General features: G+C 47.5%; 2 protein-coding genes across 4 annotated transcripts; both read right to left on the reverse strand.

Moving 5' to 3' along the window:
- Positions 1–1,305: 1,305 nt before the first annotated feature.
- On the reverse strand, positions 1,306–18,518 carry tlr18 (toll-like receptor 18). Of its 3 annotated transcripts, XM_088620302.1 has the most exons (6): positions 16,476–18,518; positions 13,219–13,320; positions 9,080–10,087; positions 6,248–7,421; positions 5,190–5,460; positions 1,306–4,730 (listed from the first exon to the last, which is right to left on the reverse strand). In XM_088620302.1, the coding sequence occupies exons 3-6, from the start codon at positions 10,054–10,056 to the stop codon at positions 4,726–4,728; spliced, it is 2,427 nt and encodes an 808-aa protein (XP_088476428.1). In that variant the 5' UTR covers positions 10,057–10,087; positions 13,219–13,320; positions 16,476–18,518; the 3' UTR covers positions 1,306–4,725. The 3 variants fall into 3 exon arrangements, with proteins under 3 accessions (XP_088476428.1, XP_088476427.1, XP_088476425.1); XM_088620301.1 differs by having other exon boundaries at positions 1,306–5,460; positions 13,219–13,316; XM_088620299.1 differs by having other exon boundaries at positions 1,306–5,460.
- Positions 18,519–18,666: 148 nt separating this feature from the next.
- mrpl9 (mitochondrial ribosomal protein L9) lies at positions 18,667–26,924 on the reverse strand. Its single transcript, XM_088620326.1, has 7 exons — positions 26,648–26,924; positions 25,413–25,572; positions 25,159–25,283; positions 24,127–24,180; positions 22,506–22,607; positions 21,904–21,987; positions 18,667–19,103 (listed from the first exon to the last, which is right to left on the reverse strand). Exons 1-7 carry the CDS (start codon positions 26,744–26,746, stop codon positions 18,957–18,959), a joined length of 771 nt encoding a protein of 256 aa, XP_088476452.1. The 5' UTR covers positions 26,747–26,924; the 3' UTR covers positions 18,667–18,956.
- Between the last annotated feature and the right edge of the window lie 780 nt (positions 26,925–27,704).

A 27,704-nucleotide genomic window follows, 5' to 3' on the forward strand; every position in this document is an offset into this window, starting at 1 on the left:
AAAGGCAAGACCTACGATGGAAATATGTAAAAAGTATCATTTTCAGTTTTTCAAGTGCCCATTTCTGTATATATATCATTATTCTGTCTCCTTTTTTTGTATTTCTGGCGTTTAAAGAAAAACTTATTTAAAAACAAAAGTTACCATGTTGTGGGAGCATTTGAAGTGTCAGTTTTTTGCTCCATATTTATGGTCACAGGACCGTGTAAAGGTTTGAAACTCTTTAACAGCCTGATTGACGTGCCTCACTCTCTTTGCATTATATCCTTCCTTTTCCTTACCAGGAACAGAAAAGTGCAATTCTAGAAGATTGGGCAATATACTACGGAAGTGGACGACAATATCAGATTGCCAGGAAGTCGTAAAATAAGACGTAGCGCTGTGTTTAAGTACCCTCTTAAAGGGTTACCCTCTTAAATTCCAACCAAGCCTCTTTCCTTGTTGCAAAACTGCTGAAGAGGTCTTTATAGCCCGAGAGTGTACGACTTCTACTGGCGAGACAAATAATTCTCATGTGCCACTGCCCATCCTTCAAGACTGTGGCTTTGATTAATCACCGATTAATCGTTTCCGTCATGTGTATACAGTACGAGATGTAAGTAAAGTTAACAATATCTAACATCAGGGTTTTGTTGCCTTCACTTAGTGTAATTTGCTTAACATAAAACCTTGACTGGATCCAATGACTACGCAGAGTCCAACCCATTTCCTCAGCTCTTGAAACCCAAAGCCTAAAGCCACGTGATCGATCATTAGCGCTCGATGCCCTGGACAGACTGATCAAGTGATAGCAATGATCAAATTACTGAGATTCACTTGGCCCTGATCCAGCGAGACGACTGCTTCATCTGTCTTTCATAGCCCAGACTCCAGTCTTTTTGTTCAGGCATTTGACTCTAGGATATCTAAACCCAGTGTTGCAATCTTATCTATTCCAAATTATTTTTAGAAAACAAAAACAAAAAAATCTCGCAAATCAGGATTGTGTGGTGAGTGTGCCTATTCATTAAACAAGCTCGAGTTGAGTGTAAGGACTGTCTGAACTTTTTTAACTTGAATGCACTTGGGCATCTTAGTGGTCACACACTTCACAAAGGCAGCAAAACACTCCATTTTACAAAGCTGGGGAAGGGGCGAGACAAGTGGGGTTCACTGTCCCTATAAAGTGCGCCTCGAAAACCTGTGAGCAGAGTCCCACTCCTTCACTAACTGCCCATCCCTCCCCTCTTTCATTTTCTGTTCACATGGGGTATCTTTATCTTGCCTCTTTTCTTGCGAAAGAAGAGAAAAAAAAACAGAAAAAGATCAGAGTTAACGCAAGACGTTTAATTTACACATACAGTATAAATTTGCCCATAGATGACATTGTTTCAACAGAAGGGGGCGATACCCAGGCATGCATGGGCACAGCGACAGAACTCTGCCCACCTCTTAGTGCCAATGCAACCTGAAGGCACGCTGTGGATTTTTATTTGTCGTCTCCCAATTGAAATTGCCGGGGGGGCTTTTTCTGGGAGGTGGGGGGGGCAGGCAGGTGACTCCAGCTTTGCACATTGAGCATCCGATGGAGCAGCTCGTCCCCCCGGGGGGCTGCCCTGCCCTGACTGCGCGATCGGGTTAACTGGCTGGCAGCTGGCGCCCTACAGTGGGGCCAGTTCCTTCACTGCCACTCCGTTCAGTTAGGAGACCGATCCGCCCCAACAGAACCGGCACCAAACAACCCAGAGTTTCCAGCGACCCAACCAGCCCTGGCGCTCCACAAAGGTGTCGTGCACCCCCAAAAGAAAGGGGTAACAGCTGTCAACAAAAACCTGGTGCTGCTTCTACAGCTGCAGATCACCAGGTGTAGCAAAATCCACCGGCTACCATCCCCGTTTTATTATTAATTAATTACAATACCTAACCCCAGTAAACGACTGCATGGATAAAAAAAAAAGACATATTTTACCCGAAACACAAGAAAATCATGGTCAGTGCACAAGTATAACACTTCTAGGACACAACATTCACAGTAGGAGTTCATTTGAACAGCTTTAATTTTACGTCCACCCAGTTTGGACTTGCCAGTTCCTGTGAGACTCCGGCACGGGACAGGGAGCCTGGGATGTTGAGGATGTGCAGACCGGCTCCTCCAATCGGACTCTCCTCGGCCTGGAGACATGCTGGCAGCTCTGTGTTGCCTGACAGGGGAGTGCGCCCTGATTGGAGGAGAGGTGCGTCCCTCAGTGACATCACCGCAATCCTGGAGGCAGCTGGGAAGTCGCCGTGTTGGCGAGAGCTCAGAGAGCGCGCTCACTGCCTAATGCCAATGGTAGCATGCAATCGTGTGAACCAGCCTCGAACCCGCGATGGCTGGGCCACAAACCTCCAAGCGGGCAGCTTTTCTGGCTGAGCCCCTGAAACCAGGCACATTTATTGACTTCAGCCCTCCAATCTGTTTTCACTTCCTTCCCCAGTTCGGGAACACGGCTACTAGGAGCTGCCTTTAACGGAATACTGAGTCAGCTTTGGCGAATGTGTTCACGTAACAGAAAAAACAATGTCTAAGAGGAACCAAACCCGACCGCAAGCACGCATATAATTTGCACAAATTTTATAATGAGCTTAATAATGTGCCCTTCATTGCCAACTGCCTGCTTGACAGGACCAGCCTTGTTACTCTCACAACTCAAGCATGCAGCCTTGGAACAATACAGCGTACCCCACCTATTGCCTGGAATCTTGGAATTAAAGAAATAAACTTGTAAGAAAGGGATCTGACAGACAGCTAGGTACTGCGCTGAAAGACGTCCAAGTGTTCCTGACCTTTAGAAACAGGCAAGAAAGGCTAAACGGAATGAGGTGGAGACGCTTGCTCTACCCCAAGGGTTCCTAATCCTGGTTCCGGTGACCCCACACCTACTGGTTTTCATTCCAGCCCACCTTCTTCAGATAATTGAGGCCTTAATTGAGCAGCTGCTTAATTGGAATATTTGCATTTTGTAACTCCTCACAAGTTTGGGGTTACAAAGTACAACATTGTGTAAGAGCTGGGAACACACAGCTCAAATTCATCTTATTCTTATTAAGTCAACGAAGGGTTGGTCTGTGGAACTGAGAGCTCGGCTGCAACCAAACCCAGCAGGAGCTGGCGGGTCACTGGGCACCACTGGGCTAGACTGTACAGCTTTAGGTCTTCTTCACTGAGAACTGTATTTTCAGTGATGGACATCAAGGCCTGCTCGTCATTTACTTTGATTTTCTTGTACTATTTAAAGTTCAGCTGTAAGGTGAGTCAGAGACACAAACCTGTCCCGCTGTCGACGACTTGCCAATCTAAAGGATTTGTTTTTGCTCTCAAGCAAAATTCCTCCACTCCCTTTCCTACAGCTTTCCCTGTAATCAATCGGTAAACATTTCAAAGCCGGGAAAAACCCCCCCCCGAATATCTCACTTGACATACTTTTGGAAGATGGGGAGTGGGGGGGTTGGGACCAATGTAGGTAAAAAGCCTTTATAAGAACCCTGACAGTCGAACCGGATTGAGAAGAAGCTTAAACAGAGGGAGAGAAATTTGGAGAAGTTTATCCTCACCAAATCTGGCTAAATTAAAAACAATTGTTGAAAGGAAAGAGAAATGCTTCCTGAAATCAGCACCGGATGTCATGAGGCCGGCTGTACTTTTTATATCGCTTGTGCTGCTCTGAGCTACAGCCGGCGGGATGAGTAAGGACAGGGGCCTACAGGAGAAGACAGGAACTACGCCCCTCCAGCTCAAGCACATTGGCCTCTGGCAGCAAGGGCACGTCACAGAGACACCTGTTCGTTTTGATGGCACACAGTGCAGCCCGCAGGTCACTCCCGGCTCGTACCCTGGGTCCCGAGGAGCAGAGCACCAATACCAACCATATTCTTCTCTTTGCTTGAGGAAGAGGCATGCTGGATCCCCAGACATCTTACGTACCCACATGGGAAGGGCCTTCAACCTTTGCTCATTCAACACCCGACGTTCCTGAATGGTAACCCTCAGTGTGGTCCCTTCCTGCAAGACCCCCAGCATCAGCACAGAGCAAGACCTCAGCGCCCCGCGGCCCCCTGCTCAAAAGCGCCAAGCGCCCATTCAGACCAGCACGCTCGCTGCGTCGCTTGTCACTCATTCATCCGTAGCAGAACTGTCTTCAAGGAAACCTGGCTAGCAGCTTCAAAAGTTTAACTTGCTCCAGACTCCCACAACCCTTGGTGTAAAGAGTCATCTCCCGTTCCGAGTTTAAAGTGACCTGTAGCTTCCACTTGCCTCCTCTGGCTCACGTGTCAGTGTTGATTCTGAGGAGGTCCGATTTTGAATACTTCGAACATTTAAGTAAAATAGGTCCCCTCACTCTTTAGTCATTGGTTTCAGCAGAACTGGCAGAGAACTAAGGAACTAAGGCAATTTCTTCATCAGCTGAATGAAGGAGGAACTTAAGGGAGGCCAGACTGAGCAGGCTCAAAGAGGGATTGCAATCCTTACTAACAGCACCACGGGACATTCAATAATCAACATACAATCTGGAGGACAGCACCTCCAACAGCACAATGTCCCCAGTCCAGTCATCTTTCCAGGATACTTGTTTGGATATTCTGATCCAGAAGGAAAAGAGCCACCTACTGGTCAACCAACAGGAGTGCAGCAGCCACGTCTTTTCCTTAATGGTCTCTCACCCAGGAACGAACCAGGCCTAGACTTGCTTCTGAGATATGAAGCGATCAGACTGCAAGGTAGTAATGCGAATAGGATTTTGTCCAAAAAAAATTCAGAAGCGAAGTTCATAAAATGTTACATGCAAAGTCTGAGAAGTCATCTTCCTTGTATTAATGTAACCAGCTGTTGAGATGGTTCTCCTGCAAAGTCTGTAACTTATACTATTGTATTGTATGCTTCAGTGCTATACTTAAACAGATTGATACCTCAATGAAAAAAAAACAACAAAATTAGGTCCCAGAAAGAGCTGCTGGAAAGCACAAACGCAGTGCTGGAAGTCAAAACGTCTGCTGTCACACAGGAACTTGGACAACCGAGGGCCCACCGTCAAGGTCCCCAGCCACACTCTGAGAGACACTTGCAGCTTCCGCTTGGCCGCTAGGCCCCACTTCCTCCTCTAGGGGGAGCTCTGTCATCAGCTCCCAATCCGAGGATGGGGACCTGTCCTTCCGGCTCCCCTGCCTCTCACCCCGGAGCGTGGGCTTGCCCAAGACGCTGCACAGCTGGGCCCAAAAGAAGGCTCGCCTCTGGGTCTCCTCCGGCCACTCCAGGTAGGTCTTGGTGCTCAGCATCTTCTTCAGCCTGCAGTACTTGCTGGGCAAGGAGTCGGGGTCAATGGCCTCTTTGACCACCAGGATGACGTCCTGGAAGGTCTTCCCGATGGCTCTCTGCTGGGCAAAGTAAAGCTCGTAGTTGCACCACTCGCTGTTGACAAAGTGGTGGGACAGCACGAAGATGACCTTGGAGACAAGCAGGACAAGGGGGGAGTATTATGGACGGAACTGCTAACAAATAGAGTAAGTGGAAGACTGTTCCACTCCCAAACTATTGTGTAATATCATGTCATCCGAGTCAGGTGATAGTTTAAGAAAATCTCTAAGCCTTGTTCCTTTTCCAAGTTTCAATGTTTTTCTTCATACAACATAATGCTCTTTGTGGACTTGAGCTGTTAGCTGGTTTCTAGGACTGGTGAGACTACATGCTTTTCAGGAAAAAAAACCCCAAACAATAGTAAGTTAATCATTTTCCAGTCTTGTCTGGAGCTGGATTAATGATTGCAAATCTGGAAATGAAACTAACTGATAAGGAAGAAATAATAAGAAAAAAATGTTGCTTTTACAATACATGCAGGGAATGACTAGACAGGTGGTCGAAGTGATGTCCATTTTAAGCTTGGTCACCGATTTTATTCAGTACACAACTTCAGCCTCAAACTATTACAATTACTGCGATTGTTTCTTGTGTGGAAAGCTCCAGCTGGAGTGGCTGTCTCTCTGAAGCTCACAGTAGAAGCCCGAGGCGTTTAGGACTGCGCACCCCTTAAATACTCCCCCCCACCACTTCCTATCACCCTGGTTAGAGAACTCTCCTGGGAAAATGGGTTTCTGCAAGAGCGAGCCAACCCAGGACCTGCTTCCCCCCCAAACCAGGGCTTCGGGTTAATGCATCTGACTGGGGAGCCCCGAAAACGGAGCAGAAGAACCGAGCGTGACGTATCCGGAGCGGGACGAGAAGGTTGCCCCCTACCTTGCGACTGTTCTCGATGTTCTCGATGATGTTGTCAATGATCCACCTCCCCGGCATGAAATCCCTCTCGTGGATGCAGATGCGGTAAGGGGGCTCGCAGCCCTCCAGGCGGAGAAGGAGCTGATCCCGCACCCACTCTGCGTCCGAGTGGCTGTAGGAGACGAAGGCGTGGTAGGCGAAGTCCCGCCCCAGGAAGTCTCCTTCCTGTCTAGCCCGATACCTGGCCCTCAGGATCTGGTAGGTGGCTTTGGCGTACCAGGGCACATCGAAGGCGTAGCAGAGCAGCACGATGACCAGCACCACGACGGCAGTGATGACCACCGAGATCGCGACCACCAGCCTGACATCGCAGGCCAGCCGCCCGGGCGAAAACCTGTCCACGGAGGTCATCCGCAAGGGCTCGGGGTGGTAGCAGATGTAGTCGTCCGGCCAGTCGGTGATGTTGACCGTCCCTCTGGCGAGGGTCTCCTGGAAGAAGTGGTGGAGGTCACAGGTGCAGTGGTAAGGGTTGTTGCCCGCTCTCAGCAAAGCCAAGCTGGGCATGTTGTGGAAGGAGCCGGTGTTGATGAGGCCGAAGGAGTTCCCGTCCACCACCAGGGACCAGAGGCTGGGGCTGCTCCAGCCGGAGGGGATGAACTTGATCTTGTTGTCACTGAGGAGGAGAACCCGGAGGCTGGTGGCCTTCTGGAAGTAGGTCATGTCCAGCTGGTCAAGGCTGGAGTAGGACAGGTCCAGGTATTCCAGCGTGGTGGGCAAACAGTCCAAGACACTGCGGTCAAAGGTGTTGTGGTGCAGGATCATCTTGGTGATGTTCTGCCTCCAGGTGCAGGACTCCTCCACGGAGCCAAGCTTGTTGTAGCTGAGGTCCAGCACCTCGAGCTGGCGCCACTCGCCCATGAGCGCCGCCAGCGTACTCAGGCTGGTGAGCTCGTTGGCGCTGGCATCGAAAGTCCTGAGGCTGGGCATGGAGTCCTTGTAGGTGCACCTCTGGTTGTACAGGAAGTTGTCCCGCAGCCGGTTGTTGGCGATGGTCATGACCTCCACGTTCCTCAACTCGTCCCAGGCATCGCACGGCACGAAGTTGAAGTTGACGTTCCTGATGGTCAGGTTGCGGACTTTGCTGAACCAGGTGAAGCGCCAGTCAAAGCGCAGGATGTCTGGGTTGCTGATGTCGCTGCGAAGGAAGAAAAACCCCAGCTCGTTAGCCACATTAGCATCGAGAACTGAACCATTTCCGGGTTATCTAAATCTACTTTGAACAAACTGCAGTATGTCCACAATTCAGCAGCCAGAATCCTGACCAGGTCCAGCGCAAGTGATCACATTACTCCTATCCTGGAGACCTTGCACTGGCTTCCAGTCAAATTCTGTGTGGACTTTAAAATCCTCATGCTCACCTATAAGGCTCTGCATGGCTTGGCACCTCAGTACCTGTCTGAGCTATTATCGCCCTACTCTCCACCTTGCAACCTTCGCTCTTCTAATTCTGCTCTCCTTACTGTCCCCCAAGCCCTTCTACACTTTATGGGTGACAGGGCCTTCTCCTGTTATGCCCCCAAGCTCTGGAACTCTCTGCCCAAGGATATCAGAGAGTCGCCTTCTCTAAACTCCTTCAAATCCAGACTCAAAACCTTCTTCATTAGAAGAGCCTTTACTGAACTGGTTCCATTCTTCACCCCTCAGCTTTTCTTAGACCCACAATCCACGGTCTCCTCTGTATATTGTAATTGTGATTTATCTGGTGTTTTCTTTTATTTATTGTTGTCATTCTGTAAAGCGCTTTGAGAAGCCACCTTTAAAGGCACTATATAATATCGCGTATAATATATATACACGCTATATTATGTGAATGTGTACAATTTGTGTGTCGAAAGGGGCTCTTGACCAGAATGTCCTCATTTGAAACGGAGTGCTGATGGTTACACCTTCACTTATAGGGTGAAGAATCTTTTCTCAAGACCAGACAAGTTCCAACTTGTGAAAGAGAGAGGTTGAATAAACCATTGCATAGTGCAACATTAATTCCTAATTTAAATGAGGCTGCTCACAAAAATCAGTAAGAGATGGAAAGTAAAAGATCACAATCGGTCCTTTCGTGTACATTGAAACCAGTTTCAGACACGACAACGTTACACTTTTACCCTGTTCAGAAGCAGCATGGAAAGATAACTCTCCCAAAATAATTTTAGATTTAGCCAAATCAGATATACAGTCAGCTTCAAAAGATACTTTTCTAGCTTATCTAGCTTATAGTTTTGGGTTGTCAGAAAAATCTTGAAGGTTATTGATAAAAAGATGCTGGCGTCATTTTGATTAATTTATGATTCATGACTGATGCACTCAGGTGAGGGGATGTAACCTGTTAGAGTGTCAAAACTGGTGAAAATCAAGACTGAAAGCAGACAGGAACCTACTGTATCCACCTTGCTTATCAAGAGAACATCTTTTTGCAATCTGCATACTGGAAACTCAGCTGGTGCTTACAGGACCTCAAGAAAGGGACTGTTTATATTTGTGAAGCTACCTTTTTCCTTTTTGTGTTATTTTTCTGATCCCTCTAAATTATTTAGCAAGGCATCATTAAGAATAGGGAAACAGGTGGTCATCTGTTAAAGTGTGTGACAGAGAAATTCAACAATGTAAGTGTTAACAGTTACAAACTAGGTGGTTATCTGGGCCAGCAAACCTGTGAGTAGTTAATTGAACCGAGTATCTCATCCAGCTGCTATTTAAAGGAAGCCGGGATATCAGCTTCCACAGCATGGCTGGGCAGCTCGTTCCACACTCCCGCCACTCTTGGCGACTCTTACGCAACCCTGGCAAAGGACTTACGAGAGAACCAGTTCATCCAGGGAAAGGTCTGTCACGCTGGATCCAGTGCCATTATCCACGAAACTGGGTGAACGCGCAAAGTCAACAGCCACCAGCTCCAGGCCTTTAATCGGTGAGCCCTGAATGTTAAGGAGAGCCATCCTTAAGAGGTTCTCATTGAACTTGCCCCGGTAGAACACCAGCTTGTTTGTCTTTATAGCCCTCAGCCCCAGGAAAATGTCCTCCGTTCCCGTGTAATACTTAAACTCAAAGAGGTTTCGGAAGCGGAGGCATGCAAAACTACTCCCGGCAAAGTCCCGCAGAATGTTGGGCAAAATCTCTGGCCTGTCATCCAGAGCGATGTCAAGCCACATTTCGCGGCTCTGGATGCCCACCAGGGTCCCAGGCTCGTAATGAACTAAGCTGGTCCCCGCCTTGATGGCGAACTTGACCAAGCGGGTCTTCTGCAAAGCTCGGAAGTCTCCCCGGCTCAAGTTCTGGACCAGAGGACCTCCCAGAGACAGACCCTCAAGGCTGGTGAAGGCGGAGAAGACATCGTCAAGAGTGGCCTGGGCGTACAGGTTGTTGGACATGTCCAGGGACCTCAACTTGACGAGGGGCTGCAAGGCCTTGTGGGGGATGGCCCTCAAGGAGTTGTTGAAGATGTTGAGGTGCTCCAGCAGGGCGTTAAAGAGGAAGGATCCGTCCTCGATGTGGGAGATGTTGTTGTACTGCAGCCTGAGATCCCGCAGGCGGGAGAGGTGGGCGAAATCGGCCCTCCTTATGGCCCGCAGCCTGTTGTAAGACAAGTCCAGGACCTCTAGAGAGCGGGGGAGGCCAGCTGGTACCCATTCCAGATTGGCGCCCTTGCAGTTCGCAAACACGCCATCCGACGCGGGGCAGGGGAACTGACCGGCAGTGGCTGGCACGGTGACCAAGGTCAACCAGACGCACAGGAGAAGGTTCGCCAACGCAGTCACTCTCAGGGAGCTCGACATCGGGGTCTGCCTTCACATTGTTCTCTTAGATCTGTGGATGAAGACACAGAACGGGCATAAAAAAAATGGGTGCCAAGAGTTGCATAAGCAATGTCCCTCTGCGCTCCTTCTTCAAGCCCTCTGTTGTTTTTTGATCTTCACCAGCAGGAGCCCCTGTTCTGAACCCCTGGTTATGAACAGAAAAGTGACCTCGCGATGACCCGCTGAAAGCTTCTACTTTATAAGCGAGAGCAAAATGGGAGAAGCTCACATGCCCTTCACTGAAATACTGAGTCAGCTTTGACAAAGTGTCAGTCCATGTAACAGGAAAAATGAACTAACAAGCTGATTGGAATTTTTTTTTTTACCCCAAGGTTTGGAATTCTCAAAAGCCTGCACATTTTTTTTTTCCTTTTCCTTTCAGTATGGAATAAATCTTTCCACGTTCCTTTGCAGCCTAAGCATGCTGATACAGCTCCCTGCTCAAACGTCTTGAGCCAGTCATGTGTTTAAATTCAATTTTAGCTTTCTCTGCACATCAGACGGGTATGTCAAGTACTATTCGCACCATGAAACTTGCTATTTAGAAAACCCAAGAAAATAATTCGAATGGCGCTGGGCAAGGAGTGCGTATAAACAATTCTGCTTGCTGTTCTGATCCCCAGCCAAAAAACAAAGACTCTCCTCAGCACGAGTTGTGAGCTGCTATGACAAACATGTGTGGAATGTCTCTCTTCACGGGTGATTGAGGCCCAGAGTGAAAAAGTGCCTGATCACCTTCACTTAATGGCTGGCAAGGAAAAGACATCAGAGATAACCGCAAGAGGTCACAATCATGGATGACGAACTCCCTGGGTTAAATGCTCGTAAAAAGTGAACGTATGTCCTGGAAAAAGTCAGAACTTGAGAATGTGATAGTGGAGGTTAGGAACAGGAAACAAGATGTGGAGAGATCGCTATTCTCACATCGAAAGCCCTGCGACACAGAACCACAAGGAAAGAGATTTTCTAACTGGAACATAGGGGAGGGAAATCCTTCTAAGCTGAAGCTTTGTCCTCTTCTCTCCCACGCTTCCGATTGAGATCCAAATGCGGCTGAAAACCACAGCGTACGTCCCCTGGGCAGAACACTAGAATTTAAAGTTATATTTCTGACAAGCGGGTGCAGTGGATAGCTTTGCTGCCTCGCAGTGCTGGGGTCCCGGGTTCAATTCTGGACCAGGTGTGCTGTCTATGTGGAGTTTGCATGTTCTCCCCATGTGCTTGTGGGTTTTCCGGGTCCAGTTTCTTTCCAACAGGCCAAAGACATGCTGGTAGGCCAACTGGCTTCAGGGAAAACCAGTGTGTGTGTGTGTGTGTGTGTGTGTGTGTGTGTGTGTGTGTGTGTGTGTGTGTGTGTGTGTGTGTGTGTGTGTGTGTGTGTGTGTGTGTGTGTGTGTGCCCTGTGATGGACTGGCGTCCCAGCCAGGGGGTACCCTGCCCTGTACCTGTTGCTTGCTGGGATAGGCTCCAGCTCCCCCACAACCCTGTACTGGACAAACAGATGGATTTCAGACGAGCCTAGAATCCTGGATTTCGGCACTCAATTATTTCAGCTAAAATTAACTTGCTGGACTGATCCAAACTATTTCCTTCCAATTTTCGTCCCAAGTTTTTCCCCTGCGAGATGAAACCCTGGTTCTCTTTAGGAGAGGTTTTCTTTTTACCCAGCATCCCTGAACCCGCTTCTCCAGGATAAATTCTCCTATTACTATATAGGCACTTACTTACTATATTGCCACTCTTTAAAAAAAATAAAGAGCTTGAAAGGAACCATGGCACCTCATTCGCAAATCAAAAGCTTTAAACTCCCTGAGTTACAAGTGATGAGCATATTTGTTTTAAGAAAGCTGGTCACTTTCTTACTATTTATTTCGCAGAAGCTTACATTCTTACCCATTACACAGCACAGCTATCCCACCGGGATTTGAACCCGCAACCTTCCAGTGACATTTCCAGACCCCCCCAAACCCCCCCACATTTTACATTTCTCACACTACCCCTCATCCCACAATATACTACCTGGGCATATAGTCTTCTGTTGGAGGGTCTGCAGTATTGCTCTTTGCTGCATTAAGTATTTAGTCAAAACAGCCCGATACTCATCCTTTATGGATATTCTAAAACAGGGGGATCCATGCTGCTTTCCCTAGGGTTTAACTCAAGGTTTGAAGCAGCTCCACGCCACTGAGAATCAACCTTGGAATCATATTAAAACAGATAGTGAGACATGCTAAACCTGACCCAGTTGAATTTTACTTTTATGTGGCCTGGAGTACTGTGTAAGTTTAAGAGGCCTGCGGCATTCTGGATTCTGAGGGCTGAGCTGAGAACCACTCTTATCGAACCGCCGAAGAGCAGAAGATGGGACGGTGGGCAAGGAAAATGCCAGGGCTGACCTTAAAGTTAGGCTGGCATGCACAGGGAGGCAGGGGTCAAGACTGACCAAGATTCCTAGAGGTCTGCCAAAACAGGAACTGCATTAAATCCACTTAAAGCCCTCCTGTACGTCATGCTTCTGCAAGATTAACTTTGCCTTGCAGAAGACCTCTGCCCTTTTGCATGCAAAACCACTGTTCTCCGACAATTTGAATAAGAATTCTCCAATAAGATGGCTAAATCTAAATCAGACCTCATGACGGCATATTCAAGCTTATTATAAAAAGGACTACAGTAAAACCTGGGATCTGTGGACATTTCCATATTTTATGTAACATATCTGAAATTCTGCATCATTTATTGTGCCAGAAAACAAAAACCGGAACCCAACAACCTCGCCGTGCTGCAAGGCAAAACACTGACACACAACAACCTGAGGCACCGACCTGAGTAACTCATGTCAGGCCTCTTTAGTTCCAAGTCTTAGCCGAACACGGTCTTGGCACAAGCGCTGGGTATTTTAGAACGTTTCCTTGTTTTCTTTGGTTAATTTTCCACCAGCAGCGGAAAAAATACACCCCCCCAATCCCATTGCACAAGAAATATTTCTGCTCTTTCCCGGAGTCACAGTATCTACTGCCCCCACCCCAACACAACGAAGCCCGATTGTCTCCGAAGTTACGAAACAGGCGACTGTTGTAGCAGCTTCCTCGTGACAGCCAGGGGGAACAGTTTGCACTCTTACGCACAACGCAGATCACTCACCTTTTTTCCTGCTGTTTCTCCCCTTACTCAGACCTCCCCTTCAGCTGCGTCATGCTCTGCACCTTTTTTTTTCTCCTTAGGACCATGCCAAGAAAAAACTACCTGCAGGGGGGAAAAAAAAAAACATTCATCAAATCCTGAATCAGTGGAAATCTGAACGGAGAAAATGCATAGTACTGCACAGGCTTAAGGCAAGGGTGTTTTAAAAGATTCTGAGTTTCATACTCAAAGACACGTGGAAGAGCCATTACTGTACCAGCTCATTTCAAACCTAACAGTGAAACAAGAGGAAACTGTATGGGCTGAAAACCATGAAGATGAGGCAGTTCTTTACACAAAGGGTTGTAGGAGTGTGGAACAAGCTATCCCATCAAGCCTTCTGTTCTTATGCAGTAACTCCATGCAGTGTGGAGTGTTCTTAGACAGCCAAGTCTGCTGGTGTTCTAAATCAGTTTTCATCCATATTCGTGCTTTGTCTTTAGCAGCTGGACGGCAATGAGGCCGCCAGCAGGTTAGATCTGATGACGTTTCCATCTGGTAATCTGGATACAATCCTGTTATTTAAGATGCAGGTGTGAAAATCAGAATGATGCTACAGTCTAGGGAAAAACAATTCAGTGGATCTGCTTGCAGCTTCCCCAACTGTAACAAGCTTTTCTCTCAGATTAAACAGGGTGAGAATAGGGGCCTACAGACCACAATCTCTAGATTAATATGGTGATCGTAATCCACTTCTTACTCAGCACAGGACAGGTCTGAGGTCCCAAAAATCAGCATCTCTGAGACTGTCAAGGCAAACACTGCTTTTAAGCAGAGAAGGCAGTGTACAGGGCTCTCCTCCGGCTGGAAATTCAACTCGAACTCTTGCCGTCAAAGACGGAATTGAACTGAAATACCACGGAGCAAGGGGGGGCTACATTCCCTTTCTTAGTGGGAGCGCATCACTGCCTCCCTCACACCAAGGCTTCCAGATCCAGCACAAGACGCGCTTTTTCATCCGGGCTCCGATCTCCTGTTGCTATGATTAAGCTGGACAATAACGACTAAAGGGCAGCCGTCGACACCCTGCAAGATTCACCAGCTGCTCGGGAAGAGCTCCGTCACAGAGCCCAGTTCCCTGACTGCGCTGGCTGGTCACGATCACACACAGATGTTACTGTATATTAAAAACTCGTAATACTCCAACGATGTGATCTCTGCAATGATTCAACACCCCCTCCACTGTGTAGTGTAGTCTTGACTATATTTCCAAAACCCTTACTACGACTCAGCTTGTTAAGTCTTCCAGATATTGTGAACTGGAATAGGACAAGCAGATAAACTTTCCGTAGTAAGATGTTCTCACACCTCCTACTGATATAAATCTATAGTCTTGTAATACAATTTAAATCAAAGCCCATTTACTTATGCCAGGTCTCTGCTTTCTGGTATCTAGTCCTCTGGGATTCTCAGTTTAAATTTATGTCCAAGTTGCACAGGCAGATTTTTATTACGGCCTTAAACAAACTTGGCGTGCTAGCTCAAGAATCTGAAAAGCAATTTCTTGTTTTGGCAGCCCACTGGGACTCACTGGCAGCAGCCAAGCCAGTGTGACGGAAGGAATGCAGCCCGTAATCGTGTTGACACAGCTGGGCTTCGGACCTGGTGGGGAAATGAGATCAGGGAACACCAATGGGAAGAGTATCCCCTCTCTGACCCTGAAAACACAGGCAGGCTGTCCAAAGCGCTGTCTGCATGAGAGGGGAGACAATTCAGCTTCTTGTCCACGTTTAAGGAAGCTCTGAATGTGCGCTGTGCACTCCTGTCAAACAGTAGAAAGGACACAAGCAAAAGAGGCTATTTTTTCCCCGTTTGCTTGTTTGAAACGAAAAGATCTGAAGGTCCTATCCGCTTTCCTTAAAACAAGAACCAGAGAGAACAAGAGGAAACTACGCTGAAGTACACTGAAAATGGAGAACACGAAGCGCTCCTTTGCGCAGAGGGGGGTGGGAGGGGGGAACAATGTGACTCCTTGAATTCCTCCGAGAAACAGCTGGGTGAGATGCTGGCTTCAATGAACTACTAGCTACCACACGGGCATGGCAGACCATGCCAAGTCCGACCCAGACCACTGAGACTCTCTGGGACACACAAAGCACCTATTCAAGGAGCATGGATTGAGTGCAACACAGCCGGCTCATTAAACACAATTCAATTTCAGTCCAATACTTTTTATTGCCATGTCAACAAAGAAGATTGGAATTTGCTCCAGTGCAGCCCAGATTAAAAAAAAAAAACAACAGCAAAAACAATAAAACATATTGTCGATACCTTCTTAACGTCCCGTTTAATGCAACTGTCATAATCGGAAGAAACAGGGGGAAATCAGTCCATGGGGGTCTGAGGTAGAAGTGACTCCCCTGATATTTAGTGAGCCAGCTGTGCCATAAGGCATACTGTACTGCGTGTTAAACAGTGGCTATCATTCACAATGGCGACAGTGCCAAATATTGAATGAGCAAACTGCATCACTCCTGCAAGAGTCCGGATAGGTACGCAGTGTGCTTCCCATGTAAACATACAGTAGGTCATTTATATACATATAGTTTTGTTCATACAGGGTGTACCAGTATTGTTTGCAATTTCATTAACGAGCTGCATGAAACTCATGTTTACTTACTTAAGGCGAATTTTTCAGATTGTAAAATTAAAAACTGGATAAACCTGTCTCTTAAGAAAATAATGGCATTAAATGCCCTTAGACATGTATTAGGATACATACTGTATTAGGAATGTACAGTAATGAAAAGAAAACTCTTATCAAAAGCAAAACGTTATATTTTCCGATGGACTCTGTATTTTGTTACACATCGTGTTCTGTTCCTCTCAAGCCAATCAGTTTTTATGCACTGCTATCGGGACTTTTACATTGTATAAGGTGTCGCCAGGGCTTTTGACAATAAAAGCACACAACCCAGCAAAAGCAATATTCTAACCTTGCTTGCTGGGCAGACCATGAAGGTTTATAATTAACCTCATAGTAACCAGCTCGCACCCAGTCAAGATATCGTGTAAATAAAAACTTCCGTTCGTACAATTTCTTCTGTGCTCGTTTCTTTTTAAAAAATGCTTATTCTAAACGCTCAATACAAAAGTTTAACAGCAAGCTTACGTTTATCCACTAACAAGCTTTTGTCTCGCTCAGCTTTGCGCAACGTCATTTGTGGAGATTTTTTTAAAGAAATTGGACACGTTTAACGGTTCTTCAGCTCACTTACCTTGAACTGAACTGCCCCGGCCTTCGGAGGGTGAAAGAAAGGGACTTTCATTTCAGCACAGCGGCTGAAATGTGAAGACGGTATTCTTGCACTGCCAGACGGCGCTCCTTCGTCTTGAGGTCTGGCAAACTTTTCCAGGTGCGCGCAGAACTTCACGACTCCGCACCTCCCACAGTCAGTAGCCCCGAAGACGGAGATACGCCATGCTATTCCACCCGAACACAAAACAGGAATGCAACCCTACCGCCCGGAATTGAAGTCGGCTTCAATTTTATTACTCCAGACTGGAAAGACGCCAAGCGCCGAGGCCGAGGGAGGGGCGGGGATATGACAGCTAATTGAAACCAGTAACTTGCTCCCAACAGCCAGGACTAAACGACGCAGACTCCAGCCGGACTAGGGCGTAAGGAAAAGAACCATATCAACACTGGGCTGAGAGGCGGATACCTGCGCTTAAGCATATCATTTAAAATGATTTGTAGGGTACAAAACAGGGCCTTTGCGCACGCAATAGTAAAAACACAGGTCGTACCACCACTTCCTGGCCAGCCAGTGAATGGACACAACTGGCGCAGAACGCAGCTTTAGTGAAATATTGACACATATATCGCGAATTAAACATTAAATGAAGTAAGATAAAAAAAAGGGGTCGACCTATTCATTTGTCTTGGCAGCTTACACAAGTATTTCTCTCTCTTCTAAAGTTTAGGTCATAAACGCGGGTGAAATCAAGTTATAAATGTAGTTTTCGGACTGGGGTGCGCTCCGCTTTCACGTTTGTCACGGGGAGATAACCTGAATATCGATTCCTAACGCTCCACAGGGTAGACAAGGATTATCAGAAGAATTCAATATTTTATGACTGCAATAATTCATTTTTGTTATTTGCATTTGCGAGATCCTCGCTCTTCCACTGAACATCCCAACACAATATGATGTTCAGAGAAGAGCTGTTACGCAGAACAGCCCTGTAAGTATATTTACAGTATATTCGCTGCGTCACGAGTCGTATGTATACTCTAAAGCACACAGTCCCTATCTGAGCTGTTGGTTTAATTCCATCGCGTCTGGCCCATTACATAGATAACAGTGATCTAAAAGTGGCGCAAGTAATTGTGTTCCAAGCGATTACTTTGTCCATGAGGTTAGGATTATCGGAGCTCGTTTTCCATACATTTTCAATTTCTGTATTGATCGGTGCGTGTTTCCGACTGGTTCCAAGTAAATACTTTTAAGGGGATACACCGCGCCTTCACAGTGTTGCGTACATTATCACTACCGTAGTCAGCATTACAAGAAGATACTTATGTGTTATTGCACAGACATTTCTGCAGTTATTGATCCCCTCCACGCTTCTGTAAGCGACTAGGAGCTGTCCTGGGCATCTTTCAGCCTAAGCTGGACACAGAGGGTTTGGAAAAGCATCTTTCCGTATTGCAAACCTCAGTTGGTAGATTCATCATCACAAATTGGGACTTTTAAGGAGACACGGACTCCTCGTATTCTCCCTGTAAACACTACATCCCGCACAGCTTACAGGAAACTAAAACAGATCGATCTCGGGCGAAGCTGTGTGCGGAGAGAGAAAAAAATAACCCATCCCTTCTTCGAGGACAAGAGCTGCGCCCTTTTGTGTAATCTCTGGGTACAACGTGGTAGCTGCCAAGTTCTCAATTCGTGACAATTGAGCTGCATTGCAAAAGCGGCGCGTCCCGAGATGTGGAATTCTGGAAGGTGGAACATTTCTGGTAAAAAAATAAATAATCAAGAAACAAAGACTTCTCTTCTTGGAGCGCTGCACTCATCAGCCAAGACAAAACAAAGAGCCGAGGAAGCTGTGATAAAATTCACTTCCTGCAGTCAAAACATTGCAACATCTCTCCCCCGTTCTTTTGGACTCAGGAATGAGATATTTTCATTCATCCTCTTAAGGGACCCAGGGCTTTGCAAGAATAGGTAAGAAAACGAGGAGCAGAGGCTGGGGTGGGGAAGCATTTCAGTGTTACGCCGGCTCCAGTGGACAAAGCTCACCTTGCAGGGGCTTCCGAACACTGCGCAACACTATTCGGCTTCCCCCGGCCAGCCCACGCTTCCTCAGCCAGCTGTGACACGGGTGCAAATCCAAAGATCATCATCAGAACTGAAATAAAGGCGGATCAGCTTCCCCTAATGAAGGAGGAATCGCAGTCGATACAATTTTAACTTTTAATTCAGAGGTTGTGACCTGAACTGCACAGCGCACATTCTGACAGAGTGATAAGACCTTTGTTTCCGGTGTGGTTTAACTACTAGTTAAAGTACTACTGGACTAGAGCTCTGCACTGCTGCTTTTACAAGACCTACATCACACAAGTCCAGAAGTGGATAACCGTGTACACAGCTGTTCTACACAGCCTACAAGCTTGTACCCTGTTATGGCCACCAGGCCAGGAGGTGTGGGGGTGAGGGCAGACACCCCCCCCACCCCACCCACCATCCCAATCAAGAGTCCTCTTTCCCAGTCTCATCCGGATTGGAATCCTGGGATTCTGCTTGCTCCTTCTTCAGCCAGTTCTTGTATGCGCGCGTCTTGGGCTTCATGAAGTTGACCACGGACATGGGGATGCGGACGGTTTCGAGGCCGTTCACCTGCGTGCCAGGAAAGAACAGCGAGAGACAGAACGATCACTTCAGGTGTTGCCGTCTCCCTGCTGGGCCCCCTCCTCTCTATTTTATTTGGAGGGGGCGGGGGGTGCTTTAAAGAAGCGTGCTGCTACAACGAGGACTCTTGGGAAACAAAGGTACCCCCCCCACCCCAGGGGACCCGAAGGTAAACATTTACCTTTCTCTTTTGAAACGCCTTCCCTCCTCAATGCAGATTTGTTTAAAAACCAGATAACAAGCAAGGATCCATCCAGCACCTGTTGCCGGCTTATTTACCAGACCCTGCCGCCAGCAGGAACTGGAACGGCCCAGTCTGTTGCGCGATATTTATTCAATGGCAATTTCAAAGCAGCACGGTTTATAAACAGATCTAGACAAACAGTTTCCGCTCTGCTTTATGACTGCTTGGAATATGTATATATACACACACTGGTGGGCCGAAACATTAGAAACTCCCTTTCAATTTGACAGGCTCTCAGCGGCAGCACAACTCCCCAGATCTCAGTTCCCACATCAACATACACATGGTGTTTTATCTGGCTGATGCTTTTATCCAAAATTGCACCCATTTTATGCAGCTGGGTATTTTATTGGGATGATTTGAGTGACGTACGTTGCTCAAGGGTGCAACAGCACCCTTGGAGGGAGTCTCACCGGGGATTCGAACCCACAACCTTTCAGTTACAGGTCCAAAGCCCTGACCCTCACTGAAACCTCAACTGTGCTGCACGTCTCCAGTTAAGATAAGATAAGATCACTTTATTGGCCATGTAGAATTTCTTGCATTAGGAATTTGTCTTTTCACATACCCCAGCTTGCTCTCCATGAGACACACAGACAGGGAGAGAGAAGCTGGGGGTCAGAGCGCAGGGTCAGCCATTGTACAGCGCCCCTGGAGCAGCTGGGGTGAAGGGCCTTGCTCAGGGGCCCAATGGAGTAGGATGCCACAGGCACAGATCCTTAGCCACAGAGCCACTGGTTGGCCTAGTGGGGGTCTTGCTGCAGGCAGAGGCCCATGCAGTGATGTGGTTCTAAAAATCTGGCCAGTCAGTGCAGAATGGAAAATTTACAATTAGCCTTAAGCACAGACAGAAGTGGAGTGCGCCAGGTGGGGCTCCTCTGCCACAGAGGAACATTAGGAAAACAGTCTGATGGCAGGAGGGACAAGCTCCATTGGCTTTGCACTATCCTTGCAGGCCCTCACGTCGGCCAGCAGGAGGTGCTATAAACATTATGTATGCAAGCCTGGCCTTATCATCTCATTAAAATGTATTCCAATGGAAATTAAATGTACCGATAAAGATATTACATCTTTACGAAGCACGTTTATAGTTTAGGGTATTTAATGCAGGAACCTCCAGCATCCTTTAACTCTTTTGCTTTAAAGCGAGTACGGTTACTATTTCATTCCAAATGAAGTGTGTGGGCGGATTTATCAAACACCTTTGTCCGACCACAAGGGGAATGAATTTGCAGAGGCAGAGAAATTCACATGGGTTGAGATCTAAATCGCTCTTTTATATCTGAAATTTACTGGCATTGCACACTATAATGAAATACAGCACATGTCATCATCAGTCTTATAAATATCTTTCTAAACAAGACATGTGCCTTCTGTAGTTTTCTTGGATATTTACTTCAGCCTCAATATTGTTAAGCTTACACTTATACTTTTCTTCATATATTTTATACTATTAACTTAGCAACTGAGGGGACAGCCAGTTGTCTGGGTCTGCCTTTCTGTTCCAGATACCAGGTTGTAAGGTACATATGTCAGTGTTTGCACACAAATCTTTTAGAGAATGTTAAGACGGTTGGAGTGTTAAAGGGGAACTGCAGTTTCACAGGCCAGTTAATAAATCTCAGTAACAAAATAAATTGATGGTATCGCACATTTTTACAAATTCAGAATTAGGCACAAAATTGTGCACTTTGTGAAAGCACTGTAAGTCGTCATTTTGTGCAAATTGTGACGTGAGGCAGCCCTTCCTGCTCACTAGTCACTGTAATGACTAATGTACTGTGATGTACGAGCGAATAAGTACAGGCTGTACAGCAGATATTTCACCGCAGAAATGTTCCAAATGTGATCTGCATGCAGAGTTAACAAGTAGCATTTTTTTGGCAAAACTGTCTGTAATCCAATTGAAATATTGCTCTTGGCTTCAAGACGTTTGGTTGCCTTGTTTTGAATTGCAAAACGTGCTGCTGCACATACCTGGAAATTTAGTCTTTTTTTTTAGGTAAATGGAGGGTTTCACAAGTTACTGTGTGCATTTTACCTTCATTGAGGTTTGAAATGCCCTCATCAATGCCCATTCTTTCTAACCCCCAACTATAAAGACAGCCCTGCAGCTCCCCTTTAATACAGCCTTCAGCTGTGCCCCGTCAGATTTGTAGTGGACTTCTGCATCTTGTCATGGTGTCTGGAGGAGCTGGTTTTCTTATCTCACAGTGCAAAGGTTATAAGATCTGCGTGACTGGTGGAACCAGACTCCCACCAAAACAGGCAGCCTCTCCCTGCTCTGTGTAGCTGGGGAGGCACTTGGTCTTTTTGTGCTGCTCCTAATTCTGGCGTCTCCAGCGAACTGTAGCCGCTGTGGAATTCAGGGATGGCAAATGATTTACAGCACGCAGACAGTCTGCCAGCTTTTTCCAGATAAAAAAGGCAGGTGATGCTGGAAGTTCCTCCGGGGGGGGGGAGAGAGAGGCAGCCGTCGCTGGCCGACCCCAGAACCGAGCCTCCTCCCACCCCCCAATCAAGGACACACGGGATTTGACCTACCGTGACCTCACACCAGTACTCCCCCCACCGGGTGATAGGCTCATCGGGCAACCTCAGGGCGTGAGGAGGCACAAACACCCCAAGCTGCAGAAGGGAAAGAGAGATCAGACAGAGCCTCCCACTGAGGACAGAAGGACAACGCCTGGGGGGAGGCTATCGTGCTCCTTTCAAATAGAAATTCCTCCTATTCCTGCCCTTGAATTTTAGCCCTTAGCAAAGTAAGTAACATCTGACACTCCCTCCACAACCTCACTGTAAAACAATGGAAAATTCTTCTCTTATCACCTGAAGTATTGTTTTCCCCAAAGACTTTGTTGATGTTCTTTTTTTAATGGTTGTATTGTTCTGCAGGACAATAGAACTTGACATGAATAGCAATGTCATGTGAAACACAGCTCCCCCTACAGGCCAGGTGTAGCAACTGTCCTGCTGAGTAGTGGGATTGAAGCTCTTGCCGTCTTGCTCACTAGGCAAGCTCCTTCCCCTATGAGTTTTTCTTGGAGATTATCCCCATGGTAAACTTTAACAAAGTACTTTAAAAGCAGCATCTGACAGCTGATTGCACAAATGCAGAAAGACAAACCCATCTTCCTCTGCCTCACCCTCCTCAGCAGCTGGCGACACACGATCTCTTTGGTGAGCTCGCACTTCACATTGTTCTTCATCCCCACCTCCAAATGGCACCGCTTCAGATACTGCACCGTCTGCGGGCACAGACACGCCCCAGGATTACACAGCGTCACGGGGCCCCTGGCATCCCTCTGAACCCGCTGGGCCACAACAGAAGCGCCCCCCACCACCTCTTCACCACTTCCACCAGCTCTGGGCACTGGCCCAGTGTGGCAAGGAGATATGGGGGGTATCAGTGTGCTGTCCCAGTGTGGCAAGGAGATGAGGGGGGTATCAGTGTGCTGTCCCAGTCTATTAAGGACATGGGGGGGTATCAGTGTGCTGTCCCAGTCTATTAAGGAGATGAGGGGGGTATCAGTGTGCTGTCCCAGTCTATTAAGGAGATGGGGTATCAGTGTGCTGTCCCAGTCTATTAAGGAGATGGGGGGGTATCAGTGTGCTGTCCCAGTCTATTAAGGACATGGGGGGGTATCAGTGTGCTGTCCCAGTCTATTAAGGAGATGAGGGGGGTATCAGTGTGCTGTCCCAGTCTATTAAGGAGATGGGGTATCAGTGTGCTGTCCCAGTCTATTAAGGAGATGAGGGGGGTATCAGTGTGCTGTCCCAGTCTATTAAGGAGATGGGGGGGTATCAGTGTGCTGTCCCAGTCTATTAAGGAGATGGGGTATCAGTGTGCTGTCCCAGTCTATTAAGGAGATGGGGTATCAGTGTGCTGTCCCAGTCTATTAAGGAGATGAGGGGGGTATCAGTGTGCTGTCCCAGTCTATTAAGGAGATGGGGGGGTATCAGTGTGCTGTCCCAGTCTATTAAGGAGATGAGGGGGTATCAGTGTGCTGTCCCAGTCTATTAAGGAGATGGGGGGGTATCAGTGTGCTGTCCCAGTCTATTAAGGAGATGAGGGGGTATCAGTGTGCTGTCCCAGTCTATTAAGGAGATGGGGGGGTATCAGTGTGCTGTCCCAGTCTATTAAGGAGATGAGGGGGGTATCAGTGTGCTGTCCCAGTCTATTAAGGAGATGGGGGGGTATCAGTGTGCTGTCCCAGTCTATTAAGGAGATGGGGTATCAGTGTGCTGTCCCAGTCTATTAAGGAGATGAGGGGGGTATCAGTGTGCTGTCCCAGTCTATTAAGGAGATGGGGTATCAGTGTGCTGTCCCAGTCTATTAAGGAGATGGGGTATCAGTGTGCTGTCCCAGTCTATTAAGGAGATGGGGTATCAGTGTGCTGTCCCAGTCTATTAAGGAGATGAGGGGGGTATCAGTGTGCTGTCCCAGTCTATTAAGGAGATGGGGGGGTATCAGTGTGCTGTCCCAGTCTATTAAGGAGATGGGGTATCAGTGTGCTGTCCCAGTCTATTAAGGAGATGAGGGGGGTATCAGTGTGCTGTCCCAGTCTATTAAGGAGATGGGGGGGTATCAGTGTGCTGTCCCAGTCTATTAAGGAGATGGGGGGGTATCAGTGTGCTGTCCCAGTCTATTAAGGAGATGGGGGGGTATCAGTGTGTTGTCCCAGTCTATTAAGGAGATGGGGGGGTATCAGCGTGCAGCACGTCCGCAACGCGGGACGAAACCCGCCCGGCTCACAGCCCACTCACCAGGTCTCCAGTGCGCGTCTGGACCCGTTCCTCCGGCTTCCCCTCCCAAAGTTTCTGCGGAGAAACAACAAGAGCACAGCGTCAGGACACTTGTGCCCCCGCACTCCAGACAGCGACAGAATCACACTGCACAGCAGTCCGATCCGGTTCGTGTGCAGGGCCAAACGCAAGGATGAGTGCATACAGTGGACTGATGAAAGAAAGAAGCCCTACATAAGCAGAAAGGAGGGCAGCACTTTCTAGGGCGCTTCTACAGGAAGACACTGTAACAAGGCAGCAGAACAGCTACTCACTCGACTGTACTGCCCATCTGTCCAGGGGACTGAGTCAACAAGAAACGGGAAATAACTGAATCGGAGTGATAGGGAAGCCACAGAGACAACAGAAGTGCCCTCTGCTTAGGATCTGAACAATCAGAGGCCTTAAAGCAGTGGTGCACAATTCCACTCCTGGAAGTTCACAGTTTTCCCCCCACCCTGGTCACCTCTTAATGACTTCATTGATCACATTATGACTTTAACACTTTTTTTAAAGGTCTTGAGCTATTGATGACTTCGGATGAGACGTAAAACCGAGGTCCTGACTCTCTGTGGTCATTAAAAATCCCAGGGTGTTTCTCGAAAAGAGTAGGGGTGTACCCCGGCGTCCTGGCCAAATTTCCCATCGGCCTTTATCAATCATGGCCTCCTAACAATCCCCCTCTATAAATTGGCTTCATTACTCTGCTCTCCTCCCCACTGATAGCTGATGTGTGGGGAGCGTTCTGGTGCACTATGGCTGCCGTCACATCATCCAGGTGGGGCTGCACACTGGTGGTGGTGGTGGAGGGGATCCCCATTACCTGTAAAGCGCTTTGAGTGGAGTGTCCAGAAAAAGCGCTATATAAGTGTAAGGAATTATTACTATTATTATTATTATTATTATTATTACTTAGAGACCTGCAGACCCTGCTGGATTCCGGCCCTCGAGGGCTGGACTTGCGTGCCCACGGCCCACAGCGACCCGGGTACGACACTAGGCAGATGCCCTCACCCGCCTTTCCTCTTCAAACATCTGCCTGTTCTCCGGAGAGGCGTAGACGGCCAGGCCCTCGGGCAGCAGCTTGTTCCGGCCCAGGGACTTCTTCACGAACACCACGTCCCCGCGGCCCCCCAGCTCTGCAAACAAGCACGACACCACGGGGGGCTTCTATAGGGGGCTCTCAGAACACAGATCTCCAGCAGGGCGGGGGGGGGGGGGGGGGGGGGGGGGGGAGGGTTGTGCCGAGCGTGATGTCGGCTACCTACTGGGCACTGTCTGGGTCAGGATGAGCTCCAGCTTCTCCCTGGGGCCGTGTTTGGTGTCCTCCACCAATCGGTACACCTGGTGCCTCCGGGGGTGGAGCCTGGGGGGGCATCCCTCTTCCGACAACGGCACCTGCCACCAGCGCTCCACAACCACTGTTTGCTGCACAGGAATAGAAGAGCCAGCGATCAGACCACCCTGGGCACAAGCTGCAACCGATTCAGAAACCCGAGGCGAGGCCTAGAGCTGCTGTCACAGAGAGAAAGAGCTGGAACAGAGAGCCCCTTCTGCGCTGCAGGCGTGACCACACCATATCTGGTTGCTTGATCGAAGGGATCTTGTCCAGCCATTTCTGCAATGATACTGAGGCATCAGCAAAAACAGGGGCCTGCAACCCTGGCTCCCACGACTTTTGAACCCGCTTCTTGGGAGACAGATATTGTAAAAGACTACAGGAAAAAGCACAACAGTAAAAAGTAAACAAGTTACTGGAAAATATCACTCACAAACTGTGTGAGTGGTTAAAGCAGAAAAACAGAGGAAAGCATTTTACAATATCCAGATTTATCTCAATCCAGCAGCCATATCACCCTGCAACTCACAACTGGTGGATGCTGCACATTGGTGGTGGTGGAGGGGATCCCCATCACCTGTAAAGAGCTTTGAGTGGAGTGTCCAGAAAAGCGCTATATAAGTGTAAGCAATTATTATTATCTTGTGCGTGGGAATCAGACGTTCCCTCTAGCTCTAGATGAGTCATAGTATATATGGCCATTCTGGTACGGCTGGAGTCGTAAACTTTAGGTTTTATGTATTTGGATTTAAAAATTAATTACTTAAAGAATAGTCTAGTCATGTTATAAACGTGACTGGTTAACAGTGTGGACTACGGTTAGAAATAGCAGGAGACAAAAAGGCTCTAATTTCGTGCAAGATATGGGGGTAAAGTCATCACCTGGCGAATTCTGGGTATGCACGCTGATAATCTGAAAAGTAAACGATTGTTAATGTTTTTGTAAATACGACCACCAGAACCAAATATTTATGCTATACGCTGCCAACAAAATTAGGAACTCAAAATTACACCCATCGTGCGACACAGATTTCTTTCAGAATGTTTGCATCCCATACTAGCAAGGCAAGCAAACGATTCGATTTCCACGTGGCGATTCATAAAGATTCGTATAATGTCAGATTAAAAAAAATATAACCAAAAAAACACGCAGAATCGACTTACCCTGCATACTGACTGCGACAAGCTCCGAACCGGGGATACCAGCACTTTACTGAAGTCCCGGATCAAACCGTCAAGGGCGCATCGACTCCAGCCCCACATGGCGTCCTCCTACCGTGTTACTTTTTTTCCCTGCCTCTATGCCCGGAATTTGTATTTATTTACAGTTACTGGTTCCGTCCAGTGACATTAAAGTTGAAATCAGCAGCGTGTGTATTTTGCAGCAAGGTAAGTTCACCGTGGAACGTAAGAACACAGCGCGACACCGACTAGGAAGGACCCCACGCTAAGTATGGACGACAATAGGCGCCCAATGCAGTGCCTGTTTTTTCCCCGACTTTTTCCCTCTTCAGAAATGACAATTGTCTGACAATGGCAGAACGAATGTTGCTTATTTCGCTGCTGGCAGTTTTATATTTTTGTTTTGTGACTATTTTTAATTTAGTTTTTGGAAAGGAGCACTTACAACATATCCACACTGTAGCAAAGAAAATTATTTTTTATATATGTTGGACTAGCACTGCCATCAGAACATGGTTTTGGAGAAAATGTTTCTAGATGTATGGTAAAAGACTTGGTAAGAGATCAAGTTTAACATAACATAGGTGATTTCATTTCATTTGGAATCTCACTGCACATATTTGCCTTATGAATATAATAATCGCTTTCTATTTTTGTGATGCAGAATTTCAGAATTTTAGCAGGCCAACTAAAACAAATTCTAGCACCTATCTGGTGTGACCAACACACCCCCTAACTCCACTTTCCTAGGATCTGGGCAACACTAGCATCAAGCCACAGCTCCTGACTCCACCTTCCAAGGAATTTCAGGGCCACCCCTGACTCCACTTTCCTAGGAACTCCTGGGCAATTCCGGCTTTTTCTTCTTCCCCAGGCAACGGAGAATTACACTACTAAGCCTGGGCCTCCCCAAATCTATCCAGCTCCAAAACGTCTGTGATTGTGACAAATAAGCCCTAGACAGGGCTGCTCAACCAGCAGATTGGGCGGTAAATTGGCTATTATTATTATTATTAAATTGCATATCTTATGCTATTTT

Source organism: Lepisosteus platostomus, chromosome 26, assembly GCF_059453375.1.
Source record: "Lepisosteus platostomus isolate fLepPlt1 chromosome 26, fLepPlt1.hap1, whole genome shotgun sequence".
Classification (NCBI taxonomy): Eukaryota; Metazoa; Chordata; class Actinopteri; order Semionotiformes; family Lepisosteidae; genus Lepisosteus; species Lepisosteus platostomus.

Excerpts from the sequence above, each read along its gene's own strand:
- tlr18 (XM_088620301.1), bottom strand. The coding sequence starts at position 10,056 with ATGTCGAGCTCCCTGAGAGTGACTGCGTTGGCGAACCTTCTCCTGTGC. Across the intron at positions 7,422-9,079 it reads CTGGATGAACTGGTTCTCTC|CGACATCAGCAACCCAGACA; the intron begins GTAAGTCCTTTG and ends CTTCCTTCGCAG. Across the intron at positions 5,461-6,247 it reads ACATCGAGAACAGTCGCAAG|GTCATCTTCGTGCTGTCCCA; the intron begins GTAGGGGGCAAC and ends CTTGTCTCCAAG.
- mrpl9 (XM_088620326.1), bottom strand. The coding sequence starts at position 26,746 with ATGTGGGGCTGGAGTCGATGCGCCCTTGACGGTTTGATCCGGGACTTC. Across the intron at positions 25,284-25,412 it reads CCTGACCCAGACAGTGCCCA|AGCTGGGGGGCCGCGGGGAC; the intron begins GTAGGTAGCCGA and ends GCTTGTTTGCAG. Across the intron at positions 22,608-24,126 it reads AGACGCGCACTGGAGACCTG|ACGGTGCAGTATCTGAAGCG; the intron begins GTGAGTGGGCTG and ends CTGTGCCCGCAG.